Raw genomic sequence first — 26,525 nt, 5'->3', positions numbered from 1 at the left:
CAACTTTTGCAATCTTCTGTCAAGCAAAGTCAATGGGGAAGCCAGATTCACTTAACAACCGTGTGACTAATTTAACAACTGCAGTGATTCACTTAACAATTGTGGCAAGAAAGGTTGAAAAATGGAGCAAAACTCACTTAACAAATGTCTCACTTAGCAACATAAATTCTCGGTTCAATTGTGGTCTTTAATATTTTATTTATTTATTTATTTATTAATTTAATTTGTATACCGCCCTTCTCCCAGAAGGGACTCAGGGCGGTGAACAGCCAAAATTAAAAAACATACAAATGCAAAAGTTAAGATAATTAAAAGAATTAAATCATTGGCTACCCAAATTTAAAACCCCAAATCCATAAAATTTAAAATCCCAATTAAAAAACCATTTAGGCTAGGCCGGCTTGATGAAATAAAAACGTCTTCAGGGCTTTACGGAAGGTCCGAGATCAGTCGTATTCCAGGAGGCAGCTCATTCCACAGGGCGGGTGCCCCCACAGAGAAGGCTCGCCCCCTGGGGGCCGCCAGCCGACATTGCCTGACCGACGGCACCCCGAGGAGGCCCTCTCTGTGAGAGCGTATTGGCCGGTGGGAGGTTATCGGTAGCAGCAGGCGGTCTCGCAAATACCCTGGCCCTAAGCCATGGAGCGCTTTAAAGATGAGAACCAACACCTTAAAGCGCACCCGGAAGACCACCGGGAGCCAATGCAGCTCGCGCAGGAGAGGTGTTACGTGGGAGCGCCACGTCGCTCCCATAATCACCCGCGCGGCCGCATTCTGCACCAGCTGGAGCCTCCGGGTGCTCCTCAGGGGGAGCCCCATGTAGAGAGCGTTACAGTAGTCCAGGCGTGACGTAACCAAGGCATGAGTGACTGTGCACAAGGAGTCCCGATCCAGAAAGGGGCGCAACTGGCGTATCAGGCGAACCTGATAAAAAGCCCCCCTGGCCACGGCCGTCATATGCTCTTCTAAAGACAGCCGTGTGTCCAGGAGGACGCCCAAGTTGCGAGCCCCCTCTGTGGGGGTCAGTGACTCGCCCCCAATAGCCAGAGATGGCACCAGCTGGCTATACCGGGACGCCGGCATCCACAGCCACTCGGTCTTGGAAGGGTTAAGCCGAAGCCTGTTCCTCCCCATATTGAGGACTAGCAAAGCAATAGCACTTAACTTATATACTGCTTCACACTGCTTTTTACAGCCCACTCTAAGTGGTTTACAGAGTCAGCATATGGCCCCCAACAATCTGACTACCTGTATTTGTTTTTAAAAAATGTACTTTGAGTGAGTCAAAAGCTGTAAATATTCTAAATAACATATAGCTAATATTTATTAATTTTATTAATTTGTATAGTTCTAATCATTTAAATAATAATAATTTTTAAAGGACCAATTAGAGCAGAGGTCCCCAATCCCCGGGCTATGGAACAGCAAGAACTGGGCCACGCAAGCAAGCAAAGCCTCATCTGCACACATGCAAGATCCAGACAGTGTATGAAACCACGCAACCCAGTCCACGAAAAAAACACTTTCCACAGAATCAGTCCCTGGAGCCCAAGAGGTTGGGAGTCGCTGAATTAGAGAACACCCACAAAACCATCAACATCTTCAAAGGATTCCGATTCACCAGGGAAGAAGAAAACAACTCACTACTCTTCCTGGATATCCTGATCAGCAGAGACTATGATGGCAAACTAGAAACACAAGCGTACCAAAAAAAACAAAACACCCACATTAATCAAGTGCTCCACTACCAAATAACCCAACCTCCCACAAGCAAAGCTGTGCAAGGACTCTATTTAAGCAAACACAAATACACTTCAGCAACAACCCTGAAAAAGGAAACAGATCATCGCACATCAACATTCTGAAAAAAAGGTTGAAATTTACTTCTCAATTGTTTTTATTGGGTATAACGATGGATTGTACAGCATTAGAGACTAAACTGATTTTGAACTTAATATCAGCAGCTAGGCTGTTGGTAGCGCAATACTGGAAGAAGGACTCTTTGCCTACTATTGAAGAATGGACATTGAAAGTAGCGAATTTAGCAGAAATGGCGAAAATTTCAGCATATTTGAAGGACTATACACAAGAAAGATACATATTGGAATGGAGAAGATGGATTGATTATATTCAAAATAAGTATCAGACAAGAAAATATCAAATAGTTTATGAATGAATGTTAAACTTTAGAAGTATTATGTTATCCATAGTGGAGTTAAGGTTTCGGGGGGGGGGGTTTGGCAGTTTAAGAATAGTTAGGCTAATTTAGCTTATGATTGTTAATTGAAATACCCTGTATTTTGCTCTGGGAAGTCTGGGGGAGAGGGGGGGATGGGAGGGGGGGAAAGGGGTGTGGGGGGTGGTGGGGAGGGAACTGGGGGGGGATTTTTCTTTGTAAAACTTTTCAATAAAAAAAAAGTTGCTTGATATTATAGAAAGCATATTCCTATTAGCATTCTTTCCTCTGCATTCATATCCTCTCCCCCTTCTCCCTCCCCTCTTGGAAAATTACTCTTCATCCTTATCCCTTCCTCCATCCCATCCTGCATGCTATGTCATACCTCCACATCCTTTGTTGTTGTTGTTAGTTGCGAAGTCATGTCCAACCCATCATGACCCCATGGGCAACGTTCTTCCAGGCCTTCCTGTCCTCTTCCACCCTCTGGAGTCCATTTAAGCTCATCCCTACTGCTTCAGTGACTCCATCCAGCCACTTCGTTCTCTGTTGTCCCCTTCTTCTTTTGCCCTCAATCTTTCCCAGCATGAGGCTATTCTCCAGTGAGTCCTTCCTTCTCATTAGGTGGCCAAAGTATTTGAGTTTCATCATCAGGATCTGGCCTTCTAAAGAGCCGTCAGGGTTGATCTCCACTAGAACTGACCGGTTTGATTGCCTTGCAGTCCAAGGGACTCGCAGGAGTCTTCTCCAGCACCAGAGTTCAAAGGCCTCAATTCTTTGGCGCTCAGCCTTTCTTATGGTCCAACTTTCACAGCCATACATTGCAACTGGGAAAACAATAGCCTTGACTATACGCACTTCTGTTGGCAGGGTAATGTCTCTGCTTTTGATCCCACTTAAAACAATAGCAAAAAAAAAAAAAAAAAAATGCAGAGGACTCTCAAAGGATCCTCTTCAGTCTACAAAGAGATGCCCAACTGAGAGTCCTCCCTTCACTAGTCAACGAACTCCCACATTTAATTAACACAGTTCCTTAACACTGTTTTTACTTATAGGTATTCCACGATGCACAACTACCATAGAGCCTGCCCATCATGATCATAAGTCCTGCTTGTCATAAATCAGGTCACCCACGATGGACCCAATTTTGTTATCTTTTTTTGTGGTCATCACTATGACCACAATGATCATTGAACAATAGGCTTGCTATGAACCAGTTTTTCCGAAAAAGTGTGTTGGCAAAAATATTGTGCAATCACATGACCATGGAATACTGCAAACAGCTGTAAATGTGATCTGGTTGCTCAATGCCCAAAGTACTGTTAAGTGATGGGGGGGTGAGGGGGGGCGCAACCCGTAGAACTTTGAATCTAAGTACCTTCCAAATATGTCCATGGTGTCTCTGAATGGTTGCTAAGTGACTAATTGTAAGTTGAGGGTTATCTGTATACAGGTAGTCCTCGACTTACAATCAGTCATTTAATGATTGTTCAACGTTACTGCCAGCATTCCAAGTAATGCACCCAGAGAAAACAGAACTCCAAAGCAGGCAAATTCCTCAAAGAACAGTTTATTGGATACATAATTTTGGCACAACTGGTGAAAGCCGACTCTGAAAGTTCCCATGGCTTTCACCTAATTAAAAAATAAAAGTTTCCCCTTTCCCCCAAGTCACTGGTCACGCTGTTCAATCCAGTTGCTTGGTTACTTTACTCCTCCTCTGGCCAGCCACCTGTGAGAATGTCCTTGGTTCCCACAGGAAAACTTCATTGTTTTGGCTACAAAACCCCATCTAACTTATTTCCCCCCTCCCTCTATTGTGTGGCAACCCTGAAGCCTCCAAGATGGCCTCATCCAGATTCACTTTAGGGTTGACAGTTACAACAGCACTGAAAAAGGTGACTTGTGACCAGTTCTCACACTTACGACTGTTGCAGAATTCTCCACAGACACATGATCAAACTTGGCAACTAATATGTATTTACAATGGTTGCAGCACCATCCCAGGGTCCTGGGATTGTCATTTGCAACCTTCCTAGGGAACTTATGGCGAACAGAATATCAGATTCGGGTTAATGTCAGGGTTCCAAATAGCATCCTCAATTAAATAAGAGTCCGAGGCTAGAGGTTCCTCAAAGTTCCAATTTATTAGAAGAGCCATGTTGGTACATCTGGGAAAACCTGAATCTGAAAGCTTCCAGGTTTTCCCCACCCAGTTGAAAGTTCAAGACCCTGCCCCAGCACCCACATGTCCATCACATGGTCCAATCTGTGACTGTCCCAAAAGAAGATTCCTCCCAGTGAGACCCCTCCAAGTGCCGGGGTAAGATAACCTTGACTCTCTGAGAAAGAATATTATTTTGACTACAAATCTCCCATGCTCCATACAATCCCCCCTCCCAGTTTCCCACAGTAGAATATGTGGTAGGCTTGAGGCCCACTGTAAAAGATGGCTTCCAAGTCACAGTCAATGTGGGAAGCCAGATTTGCTTAACAACCACATGATTCACTTAACAATTGTAATGGTTCTCTTAACAACCAGGGCAAACAGGTCATAAAATAAGGCATAACTCACTTAACTGCCTCCTTAGCAACAGATTGTCTCAATTATGGTCATAAATTGAGAACTACCTGTATTATTTTTAACTTTAATATTTTACCCTTTTAAAACTATTTTTCTTCTATCTCTAAAATTAAAAACTCAAAGAGTTTTAGAGTCTGTAAAATTTCTTGCATTCTGTACTCAGTGCAATGTGCTTATCTAATCTTCAGCTTGTGGTTGAGCCAGCTTTCCACAATTCCAAGGACAAATCAAATTGCTTCCTTCAGTCCTTGTTAAGAACTCTGTAGAAATAACATTTTGTCCTCGTAGTATTAAAAACAATTGATTTGAAAGGGAATCCCCACTTGTATTGAATTTCATTCTGCATGTTTATCTGTCAGTGGTCTGAATTATTTTCTTCAGGCAATGTAGCTACACTGCCATCTTGGAAGAAGAATATTCTTTTACTGTTCAGTTTAATCTCCTTCAGCCCAGTGAATGAAGAATATGAAGAACTTCAGCTTCTTCACTGCTGGGAAGAGGTACTTCCTCAACCTTCTTTGGGTTCTTTCAAATAAGATTTAAACCCCTTCCCTTTGCACAGAATCCTCTTCCTTAACATTCTGTTTAAATTATCTTTCTATTTGATGAGAACAGAAAAATGTGGGTTAGACAGCATCACCAACAGATGGATTTGTAACTGGCTGACCAACCGCACTCAGCATGTGGTCCTCAATGGAACTGCATCTACATGGAGGGAAGTATGCAGTTGGGTACCCCAAGGCTCTGTCTTAGACCCAATACTCTTCAACATCTTCATCAATGATTTGGACAAGGGGATAGATGGGGAACTCATCAAATTTGCAGATGACACCAAGCTAGCAGGAATAGCCAACACACCAGAAGATAGGCTTAAGATACAGAAGGATCTTGACAGACTTGAGCGTTAGAGACTTGAACAGACTTGAACATAGAGAACTCTCTAACAAAATGAAATTCAATGGTGAAAAAAGTAAGGTTTAGGCAAGAAAAAGAAAATGCATAGGTACAGTATATGTGGTACCTCGCTCAATAGTAGTAACTGTGAGAGGGATCCTGGAGTCCTAGTGGACAATCACTTAAATATGAGCCAGCAGTGTGCAGCAGTTGCCAAAAAAGCCAACACAGTTTTAGGCTGCATAAACAGAGGGATTGAATCAAGAACATGTGAAGTGTTAATATCACTTTATAATGCCTTAGTAAGGCCACACTTGGAATACTGTGGGCACAATGTAAAAAAGATGTTGAGACTCTAGAAAGTGTGCAGAGAAGAGCAACAAAGATGATTAGGGGACTGGAGGCTAAAACATATAAAGAACAGATGCTGGAATTGGGTATATCTAGTTTAATGAAAAGAAGGACTAGGGTTGACATGATAGCAGTGTTCCAATATCTCAGGGGTTGCCACAGAGAGGAGGGGGTCAATCTATTCTCCAAAGCACCTGAGGGTAGAACAAGAAGCAATGGGTGGAAACTAATCAAAGAGAAGCAACTTAGAACTAAGGAGAAATTTCCTGACACTTAGAACAGTTAATAAGTGGAACAACTTGCTTCCAGAGGTTGTGAATGCTTCAACACTAGAAGTTTTTAAGAAGAGATTGGATAACCATTTATCTGAAATGGTATTGGGTTTCCTGCCTGAGCAGGGGGTTGGACTAGAAGACCTCCAAGGTCCCTTCCAACTCTTGTTATTCTATTCTATTTTATTTCAAAATATTTAGAAAGATAAACTGGTTATATATTAATAAAAATAGCTAGATGGAGGGAAGAACAGAGAACTGAGCACAGCATTCTCGTCAGTGGCTAGCCACACTCCCCTATGTGTGATTAATATTTTTATATGAATATCATTCCACTGTATAAACCAAGAATAAGGCGTCCTGCACAACAACCTGCACAATCCCTTGCCATGGGCCACGTGGATTGGGGCCAATACCAACTGACGTCTCAAATATCTAAAAGGCATGACATTCATCACTGATACAAACAGCTTTTAGTGGTAGAGTTCTGGTTCATCAAATAACCTGTTATACAAAGCATCTACAAGAGCCCTCATTTGATATATATTTCTACCTTTGTGATGGCTTATAGAATGACAAGCTTGCTTGATTTGTTAAGCAAAATCAATACAGTGCCTACATTTCCCATCCATTTCACATAGCAAAAATCAGGATGGCAATGCAGCGTAAGCAATACAGGGAACAACATGGATGCTCCTTTGGATAAACAATTCTATCCGATATTTCTTTAGTAATTACAAACTGTACATTTATCTACAAAAATTGCAATTGCTGAAGAGTGACCCCCTGACTTTAGTCAATCCAATGCACATTTCCACAATTAACCAACACAATATGATGTCCCAACCAAAGAAACTGTGTCCTCCAAAAGTTTTTGACTTCAGATCATATCCGATTGTAGACCGTGTTCTTTCGGGATTCTGGGAGCTGAAATCCAATGAATCAAGGAGCAGATTCTATTAGGAGAAGGCTGATACTGGTTTTTATTCTCCATTCCTCTAAAAACCAGAGTGTTCTTTCCATTTTCAAGCTTTCTGCAATGTTCAGGAAAGCCAGTAGTGAATCAGGAAGACAAACCCATGCCCTCATCTAGTCCTTCTCCTGATGTGACTGAACTTTCTTTTTTCACTTCCCAGTTCCTCAGGTCTAATTCTGCCTGAACTCCAAAAGGCTGTAAAAGAGAAGAACAGTGTAAGAATCCCAATACAAGTACCTAGCAGAAAAGACTATTACAGGAAGTCGTGATTTACAACCATTCATTTAGCAACTGTTTGAAGTTATGACGGCACTGAAAAAAGTGACACGACCTCGTTCTTATGACCATCACAGTGTCCTTGCAGTCATGAAATCAAAATTCAGGGGATTGCATCTAACATGTATTTATGATGCTGCAGCATCCCGGGATCACCTTCCCAGACAATCAAAGTCAATGGGGGAAGCCGGATTCACTTAACTGCAGCAGCCATTTGCTTAATGACCAGAGCAAAAAAAGATAATAAAATCAGACACAACTCACTGAATAGCCACATCACTTAACAATGGAAGTTCCAGTCCCCAACAATTGTGCTTGTAAGTCAAGGACTACCTGTAACTTCAAGTCTCCAGTAGTAGAAGTTACAATAACAGTCATTATTTAATTTCTATACTGCTTCTCACTGATAAGCAATGAGCTAAGTGTTCAGCAGTGGTTTGAGAGAAGCACACTTTGGAAGTTTGTTTTCCAATCAGTATGTTACCAGAATACTGTCCAGGGCTGCAGATGTATGGTCTAAATTTAGAGGGGGAAAAAAACAGTCATACAGGCTAATCCTTTTTAGGATTTGTATTACCATAGCTGATAAAGATGGATAAAATGTTTTATGACAAAAAATTCTCTTCCCAGAACAAGCCATTACATGTGTTCTAAAGGCAATCTTATCTTGGAACACTCCAAATTCAAATAAGCAATACCTGCAGCTCAGTCGTGAGTTCTAATCAGTTTTACCACCGGCTCACATCGCGCATGCGCATCGCGCATCACTCACCTGTCGAGGAGATTTCATCAAAGATGCGACTCGACCTGCTTTCTCAGAATTGACTTTTTTCTTCTCCAGCAGCAGCCGAGTGTTAGGTATGTAACTCCACGAGCGACCCAGTGCTGGTTTAAAACCACCACTAGCATCTCTGGTCACATGATTTGTCAACTAAAAGATAACAGATAGTTTTAGCATCACTACAGTCATAAGCTGAATACCACCCGTATTCTAAAAGGTTTATGAGGCCCATTTGAAAAAAACAGTTTTAGAAGAAAAGGTACTGTATTTTTTCAGAGTATAAGATGCACCTTAGTTTTTGGGGAGGAGAATAAAAAGCAAGGAACTTGCAGCAGACCTAACGTATTAGCTGACCTAGCTCACACTGGAAGAGCAAAACTATAGCACTTAAGCACACATAAAGTCAAAAGCAAGCATAAGTAAAAGCTTGGTCCACATGCTTACCAATATGGCAATCCCAAATTCTTTGGCAAGGGTTTTCATCTCCCTAGCCAAATGCATCATGAGGGCCATGCCTACGAAGGGAGAAGGAGAGATCACCGCATTTAAAGCTATACAATTCTCTTTATTCATTGCATTTCCCCTAGACTCTGGGGGTTGCCTCAAAATATACACCTATCTAGCAGAAGGGAAACAAGAAAAACTTTCTGTATCACATCCATGCTGGAGAAGCCTTTCAAAATTGTACGAGCTAGGAACACCTAGCTATCTAATTAAAAAGGGCCTTGCTCTTTTATTACTTCAGGAAAAAAAGTAAAAAGTTGTTTAATCACCTGGAAGAAGTGTGAACCTAAGAATGCTTATTTAGAATACAGTTATGATGCAACACCCCTTCAAGGCACCAAACTTTCTTTTTTTCATAATTTGAAGGACATCATTTGATAGAGGGACCATCTGTTAATAATTGCTTCTCTGAGTTCTTGTAAGCTTCTGCTTGAGTCAACAATTGAAGTATTTTGTCACCTTGGTTTGGGGGTGGATAGCACATTTGGGAACCAAGTTATCACTTTACATTAAAACATGTTTTATTTTCTATTGTCTTCCATGTTATATTTTTAACTCTTTAAGGCAGGGTGACTGACTTTGGCACTTTAAGACTTGTGGACTTCAAGTCCCAGAAGGGAATTCTGGGAGTTGAAGTCCACAGGTCTTAAAGTTGCCAAGATTGGACACCACTGCTTTAAACTATGGACCATGTAGGATATGATTCTGTAAAACAATAGGACCATTAATGAAGCATATTAAGAAACATTCTCGGTGATGATAGGTGTACATAACTGACCATCGGGCTGTCGAAGTCCCAAGAAAGGGCAAATTACAGCAGAAATGGAATCCACAATAAGCAGCTTCACTGGTCCAGAGGTGCTAAGTATCTTTTAAAAAAAACAATAATAAAAACAAAGGGCAAATGAAATAAAATTACAAATACAAATCAGAAATTACAAAAAGCCAATGGGTACCTTTCCTTGGAATAGGGGAGTAGATGAGGAAGATGAAGCATCCAAAAACTCAACTTTGCTTATAGTTTAAAGCCAAAGGTTCACACGTCCTATATGTTATCTATGCCTAAATTCTGCACCAGGAAATATTAGTCTTAGATCATCTGAATAGGCTGAGAGTTTGCCTATTTTAATTACATTGAGTAGATCTGTAATCATAGCTCTCTTCAGGAATGCGGGAGAGCAGAATAAGCTAAATGGAATGGTGAGGTTCTGGTAGGAATTCACCATAATGGTGAATTATGGAAAGGAAAGGAAAGGAAAGGAGAAAGTGGGGTTGGCTGGTAAGATGGAAAAGGAAATGATTAGGCAGTCACTATTAAAATATTATTGTTGTTGCTGTTATTATTGTTGTTGTTTTATTCATTAAACATGAAAATCAGTCAATATTTAAAAATGTATTATTATTATTGTTGGTGTTGTTATTGTTATTGTTATTATTCCTGCATGTTCAAGACTCTTCTCCCGCCTGCACAGCTGCCCACTTAAAAATCTATTGGCACACTTGACTGCAAGGCAGGGGTAGGATTCAAAAATTTTAGCAGGGGTTCTCTGCCGTTGCTGGGTGGGCATGGCCGTGGTGGGTGTGGCCTAGTCAGCCTCCTGCACCACAACGGGGAATGACTTTTTGCCCTCCCCAGGCTCCGGACGTTTGAGCCTCTGGGAGGGCGAAAGCAGCCTCCCCAGGCTCCGGAGGCCATCTGAAGGCCAGAAACAGGCCCATTTCCGGCCTTCCCGAACTTCCAGTAGGTCTGTTTTTTGCCCTCCCCAAGCTTCTGCACATGCTCTGCATTTACCTGCATCCAAAATGGGCCACGTGGGGACTCCTGGGAAGGGAGGGGAGGGTGGGCAGGGCCAGCCAGGAGTGAGATTTAGGGGTTCTCCGAACTGCACAGAATCTTAGCTAGAGGTTCTCCCGAACCCCCAGCAGCCCACTCCAGCTGCAAGGCTTATTCAATGCTAGATCCTTCAGTCCACCATCAGGTTTCTCTAATTATTTCAAATGTGATAGCAAACTTGAAGAAACAAAACAATCTCCCGTTTCTCCCTCCTCTTATTCTAACTGCTAAGGTGATAGCAATATACCCATCAAAGGTAAAAGATTTGTTACACCAGGAGAGTATCTTTAAATTGTCTAGGAAAAAGACTGAAAGGAGCCAAAGGGATGAGAAATGACTTCTGACTGAAGAGTCAATTTAGTATGTGGTAGTACCAGTCAAGTTATAACCACGAGAAGACAATGCAGAGTCCATTAAATAACATTGGCTTTTATTTATGATTGAGGACTGAGTGGTTGTTAGTAGGATTCACTGGGATTGGGATTTTTTTTGTCTTTCACTGTGAGTTGTATTGTGTTGGGGGGGGTGCATGAAGGGAGGCTCAGCCAATCTCATAGTACACATGTTGTACTCTGACAATAAAGGTTTGAATTCAATTGAATTGAATTGAATTGAAGTACATTTTCTCCTTTGATTTACATGGTATTCAGGAAGAAATATGAGGTCTCTGCCTAAGAACAAGGAGCAACCAAGCATATATGGAGTTTTTAGTTCTAGTTGCTAGGAATGAGAAAGGCACTTATGAAAGTGCAGAATTCTGATCCATTCATCCAAGACATGACAAGTCCTCTCAACCTGAGTAGGAGGACTTTAGAAAAAGCATGAACGTTGGTTGAAGGCAGGATACTGTGCAGGATTTTTTTTCACCGTCTGATAAAGTAGTCCAAGAAATCACTGGAAAGTTTGCATCGACTTAGAAAATATGGGAGTCCAAAATTAAATGGCTAGTGATGGCAACAGACATAAAGAGAAAAAAAAAACCCCTGCATATCTGCTGGAATTGAAAAAGTTAGAGCAGACTCAGTGATTCTAGTCTTCCCAGTTACTTTTAATGGTGAAAAGCATTAAAAAGCAGGGACCATGTGTCAGTATATTCATGAACTGGAATAGGTAGAGCAACAGGTCAGCCAATGGAAGACTGTTTAGTAACTGAAACATAATATTTGTTGTATGGGGCCACTGGAGACAATTTGGAGCCTGGGCGTGGCTTAACTGTTCTGTATATAAGCTTGACTAGCTTCTCTCTCCTCCATTTTTGCCTTCTTGGTTTTGCTGTTTCCATTTGCTTGCCTCCATTTTGTGCTGTGTTTGTACTTGCTATTTCTCTTCTCTACAACGTGAAAAAACCTACAAGGGTATTGTATATGCCTTATGTGTTGTTATGTATATAAAGAAGTTTTGAATCCTGCTGAATTGTCTGATTGTGTGTGCTGCAACAAACTCTGACACCATGCAATACTGGTTTTTCTCTCTTGTGTATCTTTATTGCCTTCCTTCAGCCTCAAATCTCTTGCCTGTCCAGGAAGATCTAAAGGCCAGCTCAGCTGCTGGTGACACTCATTGTGCAGTCATAAAGTGTGATAAAGTTAAGACCATAGTCACATAGTCCATTCACTTCCCTTCAGATCTCCCTGATCAAACATTAAGCAATGGGCCAGTCATGCTAGCAAATACTGTGGGATAATGGCCAGTATGACAATCCAGCCTTTCTAAACAGGGAACACAACTTGTGGTATCTTCTGAAAATTTCATTTTTAAGGTTAAAAAAAGGCAGAATTTATTAATCCAATTTATATAGCTGCCTATCTCACAAGAAGAAAAATATTAAGCAGGTAGAAGTATGCATATGAACTGTATTTCACTGATTCAGTTTAATAAATCAAACTGAAACTGAAAATTAATTTTAAAACTGATTGTGGCCCTATCATTTTTGGTGTACAAACCCCCAACATACCACTCAAAAGCCAGGCTGGCCCTTGATCTAAAAAAAGGTTACCCATCCAGCCCTCCTCACCCTTCTGGCACTCATGTATTCTGATAAGCCCGTAAACAACAAGCACTGGCCAGTAAGCACCCACCTGCTGGGCCATATAACTGCGGACTTCCTGCAGCACATCAAGCATTTTGTAGGCATCAAATGTACGAAAAACCTGGATCCTCCGCAATGCTTCAGCCTACAGGGAAATGGGGTAAGGAACAGGGTAAGGTAACACATCCTGGATGCCTGTCAAGTTTGCATGCTCACCAGGATGAGGGTCAAAAAAAATCAAGAGGGTAGCCACAATCATGTGACATAAGCATCACTCCCCCCCCATCTTGGAGCCAACAGCAGCAAATTAGATCGTTGTGTTTTGTGTTCAGAGTTTATCTCAAAATATTGTTTTTAAACGAATTAATTTGAGGAGCCATTTTGGTCTAGTGATTAAGGTAACAACCTAGAACAGGGGTGTCAAACTCAAGGCCTAGGGGCCGGATCTGGCCCGTGGGGTGCTTAGATCTGGCCCTGCATGGCCACGCTAGAAACAGCAAAGGACCAGCCCTCCCAGGCTCCGTTTTTGGCTGCGACGACCTCTTGCCGTCCTCCTAGGCTCCGTTTATGGCTGCAATGACCTCCCGCTGCCCTCTGCCAGTGAAACCAGAGCTCTGTTTTCTCTTGAAAAGAGCAACAGGAGGCTGTCACCGCTGAAAACCGAGCTCGGGAGCCCATTTTCGCTGGCAGTGCTCAGGCCACCATAGATGCCCCCAGACACGAGTGACATCCTGCTGCCTCGGTCAAATACAACCCTGATGCGGCCCTCAATGAAATCGAGTTTGACACCCCTGGCCTAGAAGGAGTTTTAATCCTGCTTTAGGCACAAAAGCTGGCTGGGTGACTTTGGGTCAGTCATTCTTTCTCAATCCATCCCACTTCACAGGGTTGTTGTGGGGAAAATTGGAAGAGAAAGAAATAATAGATATGTTTGCTATCTTGACTTATTTATTAAAAGAATAATAAAGGTGAGATAAAACAAATAAATAAATCATTCAATTCCATGTTAAATTATAGCATGAAATGACCATGTATTTTCTTACTAATTTTCCTACATCTTATATTTTCTAATATCCTTCTGGAGACGTCCAGAGACTCAACTCTCCTCAGTAGAAGATCCATCTTAATGCTATCCATTTATTTAATGTTGATTTTGAGAACTCTGGGTGCGCTTCAAGGTTCTGGTTACCACCTTTAGAGTGCTCCATGGCTTAGGACCGGGGTACCTACGAGACCGCCTTCTGCCATCAAGAGCCTCTCAGTGGGACCAGTACGCTCTACCAGTACCAGTACTCTCTATGGGACCAGTACGCTCCCATAGAGAGGGTCTTCTCAGAGTGCCGTCAGTCAAACAATGTCGACTGGCGGCCCCCAGGGAGAGAGCCTTCTCTGTGGGGGCACCTGCCATCTGGAATGAGCTCCCCCCGGAGATACTGAGGAGCCCGGATCTGCGCACTTTCCACCGCGCCCTCAAAACATTCCTATTCCAGCAGGCCGGTCTGGCCTAACCTCCCTTTTTAATTGGTTTTATAATTGGGGTGTTTTAAATCTGGCCTAAGTATTTAATGTATTTTAAATGGTTTTTAACGTTTGTATTATGTATATTTTACTTTTTTGGCTGTTCACCGCCCTGAGTCCTTCGGGAGTAGGGCGGTATATAAATTTAATTATAAATAAATAAATAAATAAAATACCTATCAAGTACCTAGTATCAGTAAATGTTTAGGTTAGACTTGCCCATCTAAAACTCTATTGGGATTAAAAACTAAAAACTGGTTTAGGGGTGGGGGAGGACTTTGAAGCCTATGGAGTATTTATTAACCTATGACTTTCCTCTCCAATTTTCTAAACTGACTGGAGTACAATTCTTATAATCCTCACCAATTCAATACATTTTTGTTGAATGGAATTGTGGTTCAAAGCATTCAAAGAGCACTAGATTGGAAAAGGCTTTATCTTGGCAGAGATGAAATTCAAACTCAGAAGTAGTGTAGTGTTTGCTTCACAACATAGTCCTTTAACCATTATGCCATTCCGACACTCAGCATTTCAATGCCAGCAGGAGGCAGCTTCCGAAGCACTGTGAGATAAGATCCATTCTGGTAATAGTTTGGAAGCCTCCTTCGCCAAATCATATGATTTTTTAAGATCAAAGCTTCCGAATGATCGCAAGAATGGTGCTTGTTTGCAGAATGGCACAAGGCAACCTCAATAGGAAAGCCATACCGTGTATAGCAGGGGTGTCAAATTCGATTATATTGAGGACCGCATCAGGGTTGTGTTTGACTTTGGGGAGGCAGGGAGGGCATGGCTCGAAATCACTCGTGTTGGGGGCGCATGTGGCAGCCCGAGCACTCTGCCAGTGAAAACGGGCTCCCGAGCTCTATTTTCGGCTGCAGTGGTCTCCTGCAACCCTCTGCCAGTGAAAACGGAGCTTGGGAGGGCCGCCTGCATCCTTCCCAAGCTCCGTTTTCACTGGCAGAGGCACCGTGGGTCAGTCCTTTGCTGTTTCCAGGGCAGCCCCACGGGCCAGATCTAAGCACCCTGCAGGCTGGATTCGGGCCCCAGACCTTGATTTTGATACCCCTGGTGTATAGCCTGGGCAGGCCTGTCAGCAGCTGCAAAATATCCACAAAGGTAAGTGGAGTGCTTTGTGCATGCTGGTGGGCCCTGTAACTGGTCAAGGCCCCCTGGGCCTGGTGGGAAAGGGAACAGGCAGAGGCCTCTGGGCTGCAGCAACTTTTCTGTGCACAGGTAGGACAAATGAGTGGCTAAGATGGGGGAAGATGGTGTGCCCCTATAGCTGTAACTGGATGGACTTCCAAGAATGCAAATGCAAATCCAAATCCACTGCGGCAATCAGCAGAATTAGCCTACAGTACTGCATTCTAACCACTGCACCACCATGCCCACCTAGATACTCTTCTAGGTACCAACACCCCTCCCAACGAGTACTTCCTGCTCAGCTGACCTGCTCTTCCTCATCCTCAGTTAAGCAGTTCAGTAGCTCCAGTAGACGGGCACTGGTGAAGCCCCCAGTTGAATCAATGTACAGGACAGTCTGCTTGAGATTATGGGATACATTTGCAGCGACAATGAGGCACAGCTAAAGGACACAATAAGAGGCAGAGTTTAAGATTAGTGTGTTTTCTGAAATTAGGATGTACAAAAGCAGCCTTTCATAGCCTGTCCTTCCAAAAGTTTGGAAAAGGCCAGCAAATCACAAACTGGGACTTCAACTCCCAAGATTTGTCACAGATTATGAAACTTGAATTTGAGGAGCATGAAATGCCAGTCATTTTGGAATTCAGATAGCAAGATAAACCACAAAGTTAGAATACAGAGTTGCATACAAATGGAAGCAAAATGAGACTGCATCCAAGCACATTATCCAAAATATTCAGCTGAACGAGTCATGCAAAAATTCCCCCTGGGTGGGCATCTACTTAGAAAATACCTACTTCCTTCAAATTCTCAAGCAGAAAAAAAGTTTTTCGAAGGCGATGCTTGCTAGCACACAGACACGGATCATTAAGTAAAGACATAATAGGTTTTTTTGCTGCATGTAGTACACAGCAAAAAAAAAATTTTTTTTTCCTCATAAGCAATTTGATTTCTTAAAAGGAAAACCATTGTTCTCCTCCTTACAAGTAAAACCACATAGTTAATTTTTTACTCCACTTGGACTAATACTTGGACAGGCTGCTAAGAGTCAAGGAAAAACAACTTTCGGTTGGAAGTTAGTCACACCCCACACAACTTACACACACACACCAAAAAAGAAAAAGCAATCACTGTGCTTTTCCCTTCCTGAATATATCCCACTGTAGCCAGTTACTATAGGAACAACATAATGTGGTTTGTTTTGGTTTAGGCTTATGATGATATAGAAACCCATAAAACTATGGATTGCTTAGCATGATATGTGAGCAGTCTAATTTTAAAAGGCAACCACCTAGCTTTGCTGCTTTCCTCTCTTTCTTTCCCATTCTTTTGTATTTCATCTTCAACCTTCATATCTGATGTCTAAAGATTCTCTGGACAGAGTTTCGGGAAACCAAATCCAACATATCTACAGACAGCAGGTCAGGGATAACTGATGTTATAAGCTCAGAGGTAGAGACTGTGCCCCTTGTGATAAAACTCATTCACAAAAGCTACTCCAAGAGACCTTGAGTCTAAAAATAACCCCCAGATGTTCTAATGCATTTATATAGAAAAAAAAAGCAAGTTACTATGGTTTTGGAAACCCAAAGATGCCTGCCAAATCAAGGATTTTGCTATTTTTAATCACGGTTTTTATTATCAAGGATTTTACGACAAGGTCCTGCTTCCACAGTCAGAAGGCTCCAGAAAACAGACAAGTTTTAAAGAGGGAGGAATGGATTGTTACAATGAATTTGTGTTTGTGGGCAAACACATTCCCAAACACATTCAGTTTGGGAATGTACCAAGCTGAGGGTGCAATGACCCACCAATGCCTACCTCTACACCCAACACATCAAAGTTTTTTGCCACTTGCAGAAAAACTTGGCTAAATAATCAGGCACAGAGAGAAATTCTTTGATCTATGTCTCAGGAGGGAGAAAATAGTCAGGCATAATCAGAAACTATTAAAATATACAAAGCTCCTTCTTTAGCTGACTTCCATTGCAGTACATTCTTCAATTTGATAGAGGACTTGCTGCCTTCAAGTGCAGTAGACAAAATTTCCTCAATACTAGTGATAAAAATGCCACTGGCAGTCTGATCAACTTCCCTACAAGGAAAAGGAAGGTATTATCTTGTCCTGAGGCTCAAAATGCCATACAGGTCAATCTTCTGGCAACCCCATCTCTGCAAGAAAAGCTGGATTTCAGCCCCTTTAAGAATAGGACACATTGGTTCAAATCCTGCCCTCCCCCTTTCATGTAAGGTAAACCAATATCCCTTGTCAAAACTCCTACAGGGAGAGCCTAACTTTGACAACTTGTAGCAATGTTGGATCCATCTCCCACATAACCTTGCTTGTTGCAATGTACAAGCTCTCCACAGATATACATTACATCTTCTCATGGTTCCTATCACCCATCTCCTCCCACTTATGACTGTATGACTGTAACCTTGTTGCTGGTATCCTTACGATTTATATTGACTATTTCCTAATATGGTTTATTGCTTATTTGTTCCCTATGACTATCACTAAGTGTTGTACCTTATGATTCTTGACGAATGTATCTTTTCTTTTATGTACACTGAGAGCGTATGCACCAAAGACAAATTTCTTGTGTGTCCAATCACACTTGGCCAATAAAGAATTCTATTCTATTCTATTCTATTTTCTATTCTATTCTATTCTATTCTATTCTATTCTATTCTATTCTATTCTATTCTATTCTATTCTATTCCATTCCATTCCATTCCATTCCATTCCATTCCATTCCATTCCATCCTATCCTATTGCTACCATAAAGCAAAACAAACATCAAAACCAGAAAAGTTATTTCCTGTAGGGTCTTTGAAAAGGAAAATCCACCAAAGTTGACAGTGGTTGAGTAAAACAGAATTTTCTTCATGATTTTAGAAATTCATATTGCATGTTTATAAGATTGTACTCTACCTAAAAGTCCAATGAGAAGGTAACAGACAAATAACCAAATATGTCAAGAACAGCCAACCTGAGTTTTTCCAGCACTGGGTGCTCCAACAAGTTCTGTCACTTCCCCCGTGTATATACCCGAGTCGAGAAGTTTGTCCAAGCTATAACAAAAAAAAAAAAAAAAAAAAGAGGGAGGGGGGGAAGAATGAGAATTTCAGGACATGTACATCCCAGTTTTCATCTTGCATTTTTTCACATATATCTCCCTCTCAAGTGTCTTCTCTCCTGAAGGACAAAAGAGCAGGCAGAGTAGAGTCTCTATTTAGGCTCAGGAATTCAATTTTCTGCTTGCCCAAAATAAAGAGAGGGTAAAGCAAACCAAAGAGTGATTACACTGCCAGTTTCATCTCTGGCAAGTCATAGTTTTCACAGCAACTCATCTGCCCACCCAATCTTGCTCAATCCAGAAGCTTTCAAACACGTCAGGCTACAGCTCTTGTCATGCCCAACGACCATGGATGTCCTGACTATTCATTGTAGGCCAATCTTTCTACAAGCAATTGGGAAGGGGAAGACTGTCCTCTGCCATATTAAGAGGGGGGAAAACTGAACTTACAGCAAACTGAATGGATGGTTGATCTGGATAGAGAACTGATCCATAACAGGCAAGATACTGTTTAATGTACTTGGATCCATATTCAAAGATTCCTCAACCACAGAAAATTAATTGGGCAATTTAAGGTCAGTTGTTATCTCTCAGTTCACTTCCCTCACCTGGTTGTTCTATGGTTATTTATTTATTCATTACATTTATAACCTGCCTTTCCTAGAACCATCTTGAATTTCTGGAGGAAAGGTGAGATAGGCATCTAATAGAAAAACCAAGTATTGCCACTTAATAAAGTATTGCTAACAATTGCTACCAACCTGCTTTCCATTGAGGACCTGTATACTGTATGAGTCAAAAAGAGGGCTGTGAAAATATTTACAGACCCCTCGCATCCTGGACATAAACTGTTTCAACTCCTACCCTCAAAACAACGCTACAGGGCACTGCACACCAGAACAACAAGACACAAGAACAGTTTTTTCCCATCACTCTGCTAAACAAATAATTCCCTCAACACTGTCAAACTATTTACTGAGTCTGCACTACTATTAATCTTCTCATCATTCCCACTACCCATCTCCTTCCACTTATGACTGTATGACTGTAACCTTGTTGCTTGTATCCTTACAATTTATATTGATATTGTTTCCTGATTGCTTATTTGTATCCTATAACTATCATTAAGTGTTCTACCTTATGATTCTTGACGAACGTATCTTTTCTTTTATGTACAGAGAACGTATGCACCAAGACAAATTCCTTGTGTGTCCAATCACACTTGGCCAATAAAAAATTCTCTTCTCTTCTATTAAAGCACATGCTTATATTCATGGGATTGTTAATTCTCATTTTCTGCTCACTAAATTGAGCTCCTGCGTCTAATTAAATGGGTTAAACTCGATATGTCCAGACTTATAGAGACTCAGCTGCAGAGGTGCTATTCAGCCGATTTGGACTGGTTCATCAGAACCGGTAGCGGAAATCACAAGTAGGTAGCCCTCCTACCCCGGCTCTATGCCGTCCTATTTAGGCAAGTTTTTGAGATTGGGCGCATGTGCATAAGGCACGCATGCAAGCAAAGCACATGTGCGGAAGGCCGGGCGCATGTGCGGAAGGCGCACAGGGGCGCGAACCGGTGGTAACAAAATGTGAAACCCACCGCTGCTCAGGTGGCATATAAATTTGATAAACTACTATTTGTCAAACACCCATTATGGAATATATACCTGTAAAACAGCAAATGATTACTTTTATTTTATTCTATTACTTTTATTCTTGCACTTCCTTTGAAAGAGCTGTAGTAGTGCAAGTGGTTAGAATGCAAGCGGATTCTGCCAATTGTCAGAGTTCAATTCTCACAGGTTCAAGGTCAGTAAAACGAGGACCCAGTTTGTTGGAGGCAATAGGCTGACTCTGTAAACTGCTTAGAAAGGGCACTGTGAAGCTGTAAAAAGGTAAAGGTAAAGGTTTCCCTTGCACATATGTGTTAGTCATTCCTGACTCTAGGGGGCAGTGCTCATCTCCGTTTCAAAGCCAAAGAACCAGCGCTGTCCGAAGACGTCTCTGTGGTCATATGGCCGGCATGACTAAATGCCAAAGGTGCACAGAACACTGTTCCCTTCCCACCAAAGGTGGTCCTATTTTTCTACTTGCATTTTTTATGTGCTTTCAAACTGCTAGGGACAAGTAACGGTAGCTCACCCTGTTACACGGTGCTAGGGATTCGAACCGCTGAACTGCCGACCTTTTGATCGACAAGCTCAGCATCTTAGCCACTAAGCCACCGTGTCCCTTTGTGAAGCTATATATATATAAGTCTAAATACTATTGCTATTGCTATTAAATTTCTATTTATTTATTGAACCTCTATACCACCTATCCTGCCAAGGCAATTCTAGGCAGCTTACTCACTCATTAAAAATACCATATAAAACATTAAAAGAATAAAGATGACATAATTACCTTTCAGTTAAAATTCAATACATTTTCATTAATCTTTTATTAGTATAAGTGGTTTCTTTTCCCTGCTTTTGTTCTCACAATACACTGTGAGAAAGAAGCCTAAGGAACGTGGCCCGTATCTCAGCTCATTCCTATTCCCCTCCTCAGTTAACAGCAGTGCTATTGTAACAGTTGACACCGTGATTGAGATGGCATGAACTGCTTATCCAGAGTCAACTGCATCATGGCTAATTCCATTAGGAATAAGCCTAATTGGAGCTATACAGAAGGTGGGTGTACAGACCATTTGGGGTCCATACACAAACTGAGCCACAAGTTAGTGAACTACATTTTAACCTAGTATGATTTGTAAGCAACAGAGTGAAGTAAAACCTTGGTCTAGTTAACTGGAGTTAAATGGATGGTGAAAGTGCAGCCACTAGCTATATTCTGCTTTTAAAAAAAAAGCAATGGAAAACTGCTCTTGTACATTAACTCTGCAAGGATGTGGAACAATGCCCCCCTGCATCTCTGTGGTGTAACCCTTATATATGTGAGCTTAAAAATTAATGGAGCAGGTATGTTTTAGATAAAAGGTTCCCCTCAACATAACTCGGTGTTCTGATTAATCACCCCTTGCCTTTCAATTCCAGTGGACAAGATGGCTGTGGTGTGCTTCAACTCTTCATAGAGATCTGCCCCATTGATTGGGAAGGAGGAAAACTGTGCCAGCAACACACGTCGTACCGCAACTAAGGTCTGTAAGAGAAGATTATCAATCCTTTACCATCTGCAGCTTTAGCATTAACAACAAGGGACAAAACAACCAGCGGCTGGAGCAGTGTTTGTCAACCGTGGCAACTTCCTGATGTATGGAATCCAGAATTCTCCAGCCAGCATGGCCATTATTGAAAATTCTGGGAGTTAAAGTCCACACATCTGAAAGGCGTCACAATTGGGAAACAGCTTGATGAACAAAAGGTCTTCTAGGCCAATATACAGGCCAATAAATTAGCATATCAATTAGTATTAGGGATACTGTTCTTCACTGTGCCCACCAAAGCTTCTTACCCACCTAATTAAAGCAAACATTTTAAATATTTATTCCCCCCCCCCTGTTTACTCTAGATAAAACAGGCCTCAGGCCTACAACTCAAACAGCTACAAGTCAGCATTGTACTGCTCAACAGCCAGCTGATCCTGAAAGAAAGAAAAAATTAGGGGAGCCAAGAACAGAAATTAGGGGCCATCTTAGAGGCTAAAAAGGGAAGAAGGGAGGAAGGGAGTCAAAGGGGCGACAGAATGTCAACTAATGCAGGAGTCCCCAACCTCAGGGCCGTGGCTTACTACTAGGCCATGGCCTATTTGCAACTGGGCCGCATGAGAGGCAGGCCGGCGCATATGCATGTGTGTCAGTTTGACTCACTCGAGTGGCAGGCTGGTGCAACACATACAGCTCGACTTGAGCGAGTGGCAGGCCGGCGTACTTGTGCATGTGCCCCAGCCCGCTTTCCCTCTCCTCCCCAGCCAGGCTGCCAAGGTTGGGGACTACTAAACTACAGTATAATGAAGAAGAGGGGGAAAAAATCAGCACTATGCATTTAAAATTATACAGAAGGGGAAAAGAGATCCCCAAGTAATTTCTGATTAGCCAAGAAGCATTAGCTGCAAACTGTAATGACACCAAAAGAGAGTACATGGAGAGTGATACCATTTCCCTGAAAATAAGACATCCCCTGATAAAAAGCCCAGTCACGCTTTTGAGCGCATGCGCTAAAATAAGCCGCCCCCGAAAATAAGCTCTCCCTGAAAATAAGTCCTCACCAAAAATATTTAAACACATGCGCAGCTGGTCCCCGCCATTTCTGCTGATTAGGGTTAGGAAGACAGAGCTGGAAATCAGGTACGATGGCAAGAGGAGCCCCGTCTTGCTCCACGCACCCCAAAATAATAAGACCTCCTCGAAAATAAGGCCAAACGCTTATTTCAGGGTTCAAAAAATATAAGACAGGGTCTTATTTTCGAGGAAACATGGTATTTATCTGCCACAATTGACCACACTTGCTGATTGCATCATCATTGGCCCCCTTAAACCTCTTCATGAAGCTTAGGTCTGAGAGAGTTGGTTATAAAATGGATAGCTATACAGTATAAATGTTAATAGCTTTTATAAACCCAGGTTACTTTTTTGAGTCTCTAACATGTTCATGGCCCTAAAGATGGAAACCCCTTAAATATCAACTCATAGATCAGTCTATATAAAACCAATCACAGAAATGATTTCAAGAGTTTTCTCATTTTTTTTTCAAGTTCTACAAAACAAATATAAATATTCCTCCAATCACAATGAAATCTCAGGGGATATTTCTTTGTTTCTTGTTTTATTAGGACTTGATTAGTCAGAACTAAGCAACATTTTGTGTGGTGAAATATGTAATAATCATCTCTAGGGACTCCTTGTACTCGCCTTGTATGATAAGGAATTCTTCTGGGCAATGTCCTCCAGATCCGATGAGACAAGATCAACCACTACAAAACATTTGGGAAGATAGAGAAAAGGAGATGAAAAATAGGAAAAAGCTTCAGCTGCAATGTAATTTTAATAAAAAAATTTATATAAGCTTTAAAAACTTCAGAAACATAAAAATAGAAAAACAATAAGTAAATATGAAATAATGAAAGAAAATGTAAGCAATAAAAGAAGCAACTTCTGTTCTTCTTTACAAAAGTTAGAAACATAGTAACTGCAATCTTCAACTTCCCAAAATTACATATTGTAGTTTCCTTCTTTCTTCTTCAATGCTTTTGAATCAATAAATCCCCAATTTATTTTTATCTATTTTCAGCAAAAAGCCCACAAAGGGTTTGCAGTCTTTTATTTTCAGCCCTCCTGTTGTACACTAGACAGGAGACATGACAAGATAAGCTACCAGTAATTCTACTTTATTGTAAGGCTACATTAACCAGCCTCCACTTTTAACTTCTTGATTCATTAGAGCAGATCTTTCCTAAGTTTTCCCCCCCTCTGATGAAGGGCTCATCATCATCACTGAAACGACTATGGGCTCCTGCCTCTCATCTGGTTGTTTCCTAGGCTGCATCTCCTCTCTTTCCCCAAGGTCATCCACACTTTCCATTTATAAAAGTCATTTTGTTCCCTCCTTGATCAACCTATCCCATCACAGCTCTGAGTCCTTATCTCTTCCCTTAACCTCATCCTGATCATTCTTCCAACCACATTACACTTGCTAGCAACACAAAAAAATACATTGGGAAGAGATTACTGGATTCTCTGAAGGATCTGCTCTGCTCACTATAACCAATGTAACCCCTAAATTGTGGGAATCAGCTACCTGTTTTGATGCCATTGGCTTTTAGCACCTGCACCATTTCATCCGAGAGGCCAGGACACAGCCCCACACGAAGGATCATCCCTGGAATGAGCCTAGATAGAAAAGGCAGACAGTTGGATCATTTCCAACACATTAGTGAGATCTGCTAGTTTATTTCACCTATGTCCCCAGAATCACATCCCTTGTCTTGTAGGAATGACATAAGGGCTTTGCTTTGCTTTGATACACACAACACAGAAACAGTACTTTACCCAACAATGCATTACTGTATAAAACTGCATGCAGACATCTAAAGAAGTGAATTAAAGTTGGAGGAGGGTGTCCAAAGATCTTTGAAATTATTTGCATTCCAGAGCTTGTAGCACTTATGAGAAACAAAACTATTATGCATTATCAATTGGATTGGTATGTCTAGATATATTTACTTTATGTTCAGTTTCTGATTAAGAAAACATTATAGAAGCCTGCTTTGACCTATAATTCTCTTTCTTCACATGACCAACTGTAATAAGTATTAAGTTTGATGAGAACATGAAGGATCAAGATGAATATATGTTATCAAAATGTGAGAATAATTGTTCGGTTTCTTATTGGTGAGGGGGAGCTTATAGTAAATTAAACATGAGATATGCTTTTAAATATGAATTTTATTCTTCCAATTAATAAAGCCTCTTGATAAAAAAAAACTAACACACAAATCTTAAGATATAGCTAGGTTCACAAAATGGACCTGTCTTAATTAAAAGTGATGGGGTTTGCTCAGCTTATTGTTGGAACCCAGTCATTTCCTTAGCAAAAGATGCTAACGAGACTGTCACACTAAAGCAGAATTGGCTTGGTTAGGATCATTTATATTACTGAGCTGCTGATCCAGTTCTACAGAGGAATTATTGAGTCTGTCATCTGCACCTCTATAACTGTCTGGTTTGGTTCTGCAACCCAACAAGACAGACACAGACTTCAAAGGATAATTAGAACTGCAGGAAAAACAATGGCTACCAACCTGCCTTCCATTGAGGACCTGTATACTGCACAAGTCAAAAAGAGGGCTGTGAAAATATCTACAGACCCGTCATATTCTGGACATAAATTGTTTCAACTCCTACCCTCAAAACGACGCTATAGAGCACTGCACACCAGAACAACTAGACACAAGAACAGTTTTTTCCCGAACGCCATCACTCTGCTAAACAAATAATTCCCTCAACACTGTCAAACTATTCACTAAGTCTGCACTACTATTAATCTTCTCATCGTTCCTATCACCCATCTCCTCCCACTTATGACTGTAAGACTGTTGCTGGTATCCTTAAGATTTATATTGACTGTTTCCCTATGACTATCATTAAGTGTTGTACCTTATGATTTTTGATGAATGTATCTTGTCTTTTTATGTACACTGAGAGCATATGCACCAAAGACAAATTCCTTGTGTGTCCAATCACACTTGGCCAATAAAGAATTCTATTCTATTCTATTCTATTCTATTCTATTCTATTCTATTCTATTCTATTCTATTCTATTCTATTTTCCGGGTCTCGCTTCCTTAATTCCTTTGAACCACTTGCTAGCACAATTGCAGCAGCATCGCATAGAAACAGCATGAAACATTTAATGGTAGCTAACTAATTCCTCCCCCTCCCCCATTACCACTTTATGCAAGAGCTGCATGAAAGAGAAAAAGCACGCAGCAACATTAAGTCAAAGGAAATATTTACCTAACTTGACTTCAGAGGCAAATAAGCCCCAACCCTTTTTTTTTTCCTTCCCCGCAGCTCCCAACTCACTTATCAACGCTTCACTTTCCCCGCCGTTTTCTTTATTTTGATTCCTTCCTAGAGCGATCACTGCTCCATGTCCTGTTTAGCTCCACCTACTGGCTGGACCCTGAACTTACGCTTCCAATTCCACTTAACTCTATAACGAACTCATTTAGATCTCCAGATTTCCTTGGAAGTGTGTCTGGTTTTTGATATACATATATAATTCTATTTAATACTTTACAATATCGTATTTAAATATAATGTTTGAGCAGGTGTGTGTATATGGCTGGATGGATATCTTCGTATATGAAGAACGGCTGCAGATTTTGGGTCTGGCTTAGTCTAAAGAAAAGAAGAATTAGGGGTGACATGATAGCAGTGTTTCAGTATTGGGGGGGGGTTGCCACAAAGAAGAGGGGGTCAAATTATTTTCCAAAGCACCAGAAACTGATCAAAGAGAGAAGCAACCTGGAATTAAGGAGAAACTTCCTAAGAGTAAGGACAATTAACCAGTGGAACAGCTTGCCTTCAGAAATCATGGGCGCTCCATCACTGGAGGTTTTTAAGAAGAAACTGGAGAGTCACTTGTCTGAGATGGTATAG

General features: G+C 41.3%; 1 protein-coding gene across 1 annotated transcript; it reads right to left on the bottom strand.

The window, feature by feature from the left end:
• Window positions 1-6,792: 6,792 nt before the first annotated feature.
• Window positions 6,793-25,959, bottom strand: RAD51D (RAD51 paralog D). Its single transcript, XM_070946122.1, has 11 exons — window positions 25,878-25,959; window positions 24,160-24,251; window positions 23,274-23,335; window positions 21,447-21,565; window positions 18,335-18,416; window positions 15,649-15,783; window positions 12,727-12,822; window positions 9,593-9,683; window positions 8,755-8,825; window positions 8,302-8,460; window positions 6,793-7,448 (listed from the first exon to the last, which is right to left on the bottom strand). Exons 2-11 carry the CDS (start codon window positions 24,236-24,238, stop codon window positions 7,341-7,343), a joined length of 1,002 nt encoding a protein of 333 aa, XP_070802223.1. The 5' UTR covers window positions 24,239-24,251; window positions 25,878-25,959; the 3' UTR covers window positions 6,793-7,340.
• Window positions 25,960-26,525: the final 566 nt, after the last annotated feature.

Source organism: Pituophis catenifer, unplaced genomic scaffold, assembly GCF_029215685.1.
Source record: "Pituophis catenifer annectens isolate HBS135680 unplaced genomic scaffold, rPitCat1.0.hap2 SCAF_1, whole genome shotgun sequence".
Taxonomy (NCBI): domain Eukaryota; kingdom Metazoa; phylum Chordata; class Lepidosauria; order Squamata; family Colubridae; genus Pituophis; species Pituophis catenifer.
This window is presented reverse-complemented; position numbering and strand designations above follow the sequence as displayed.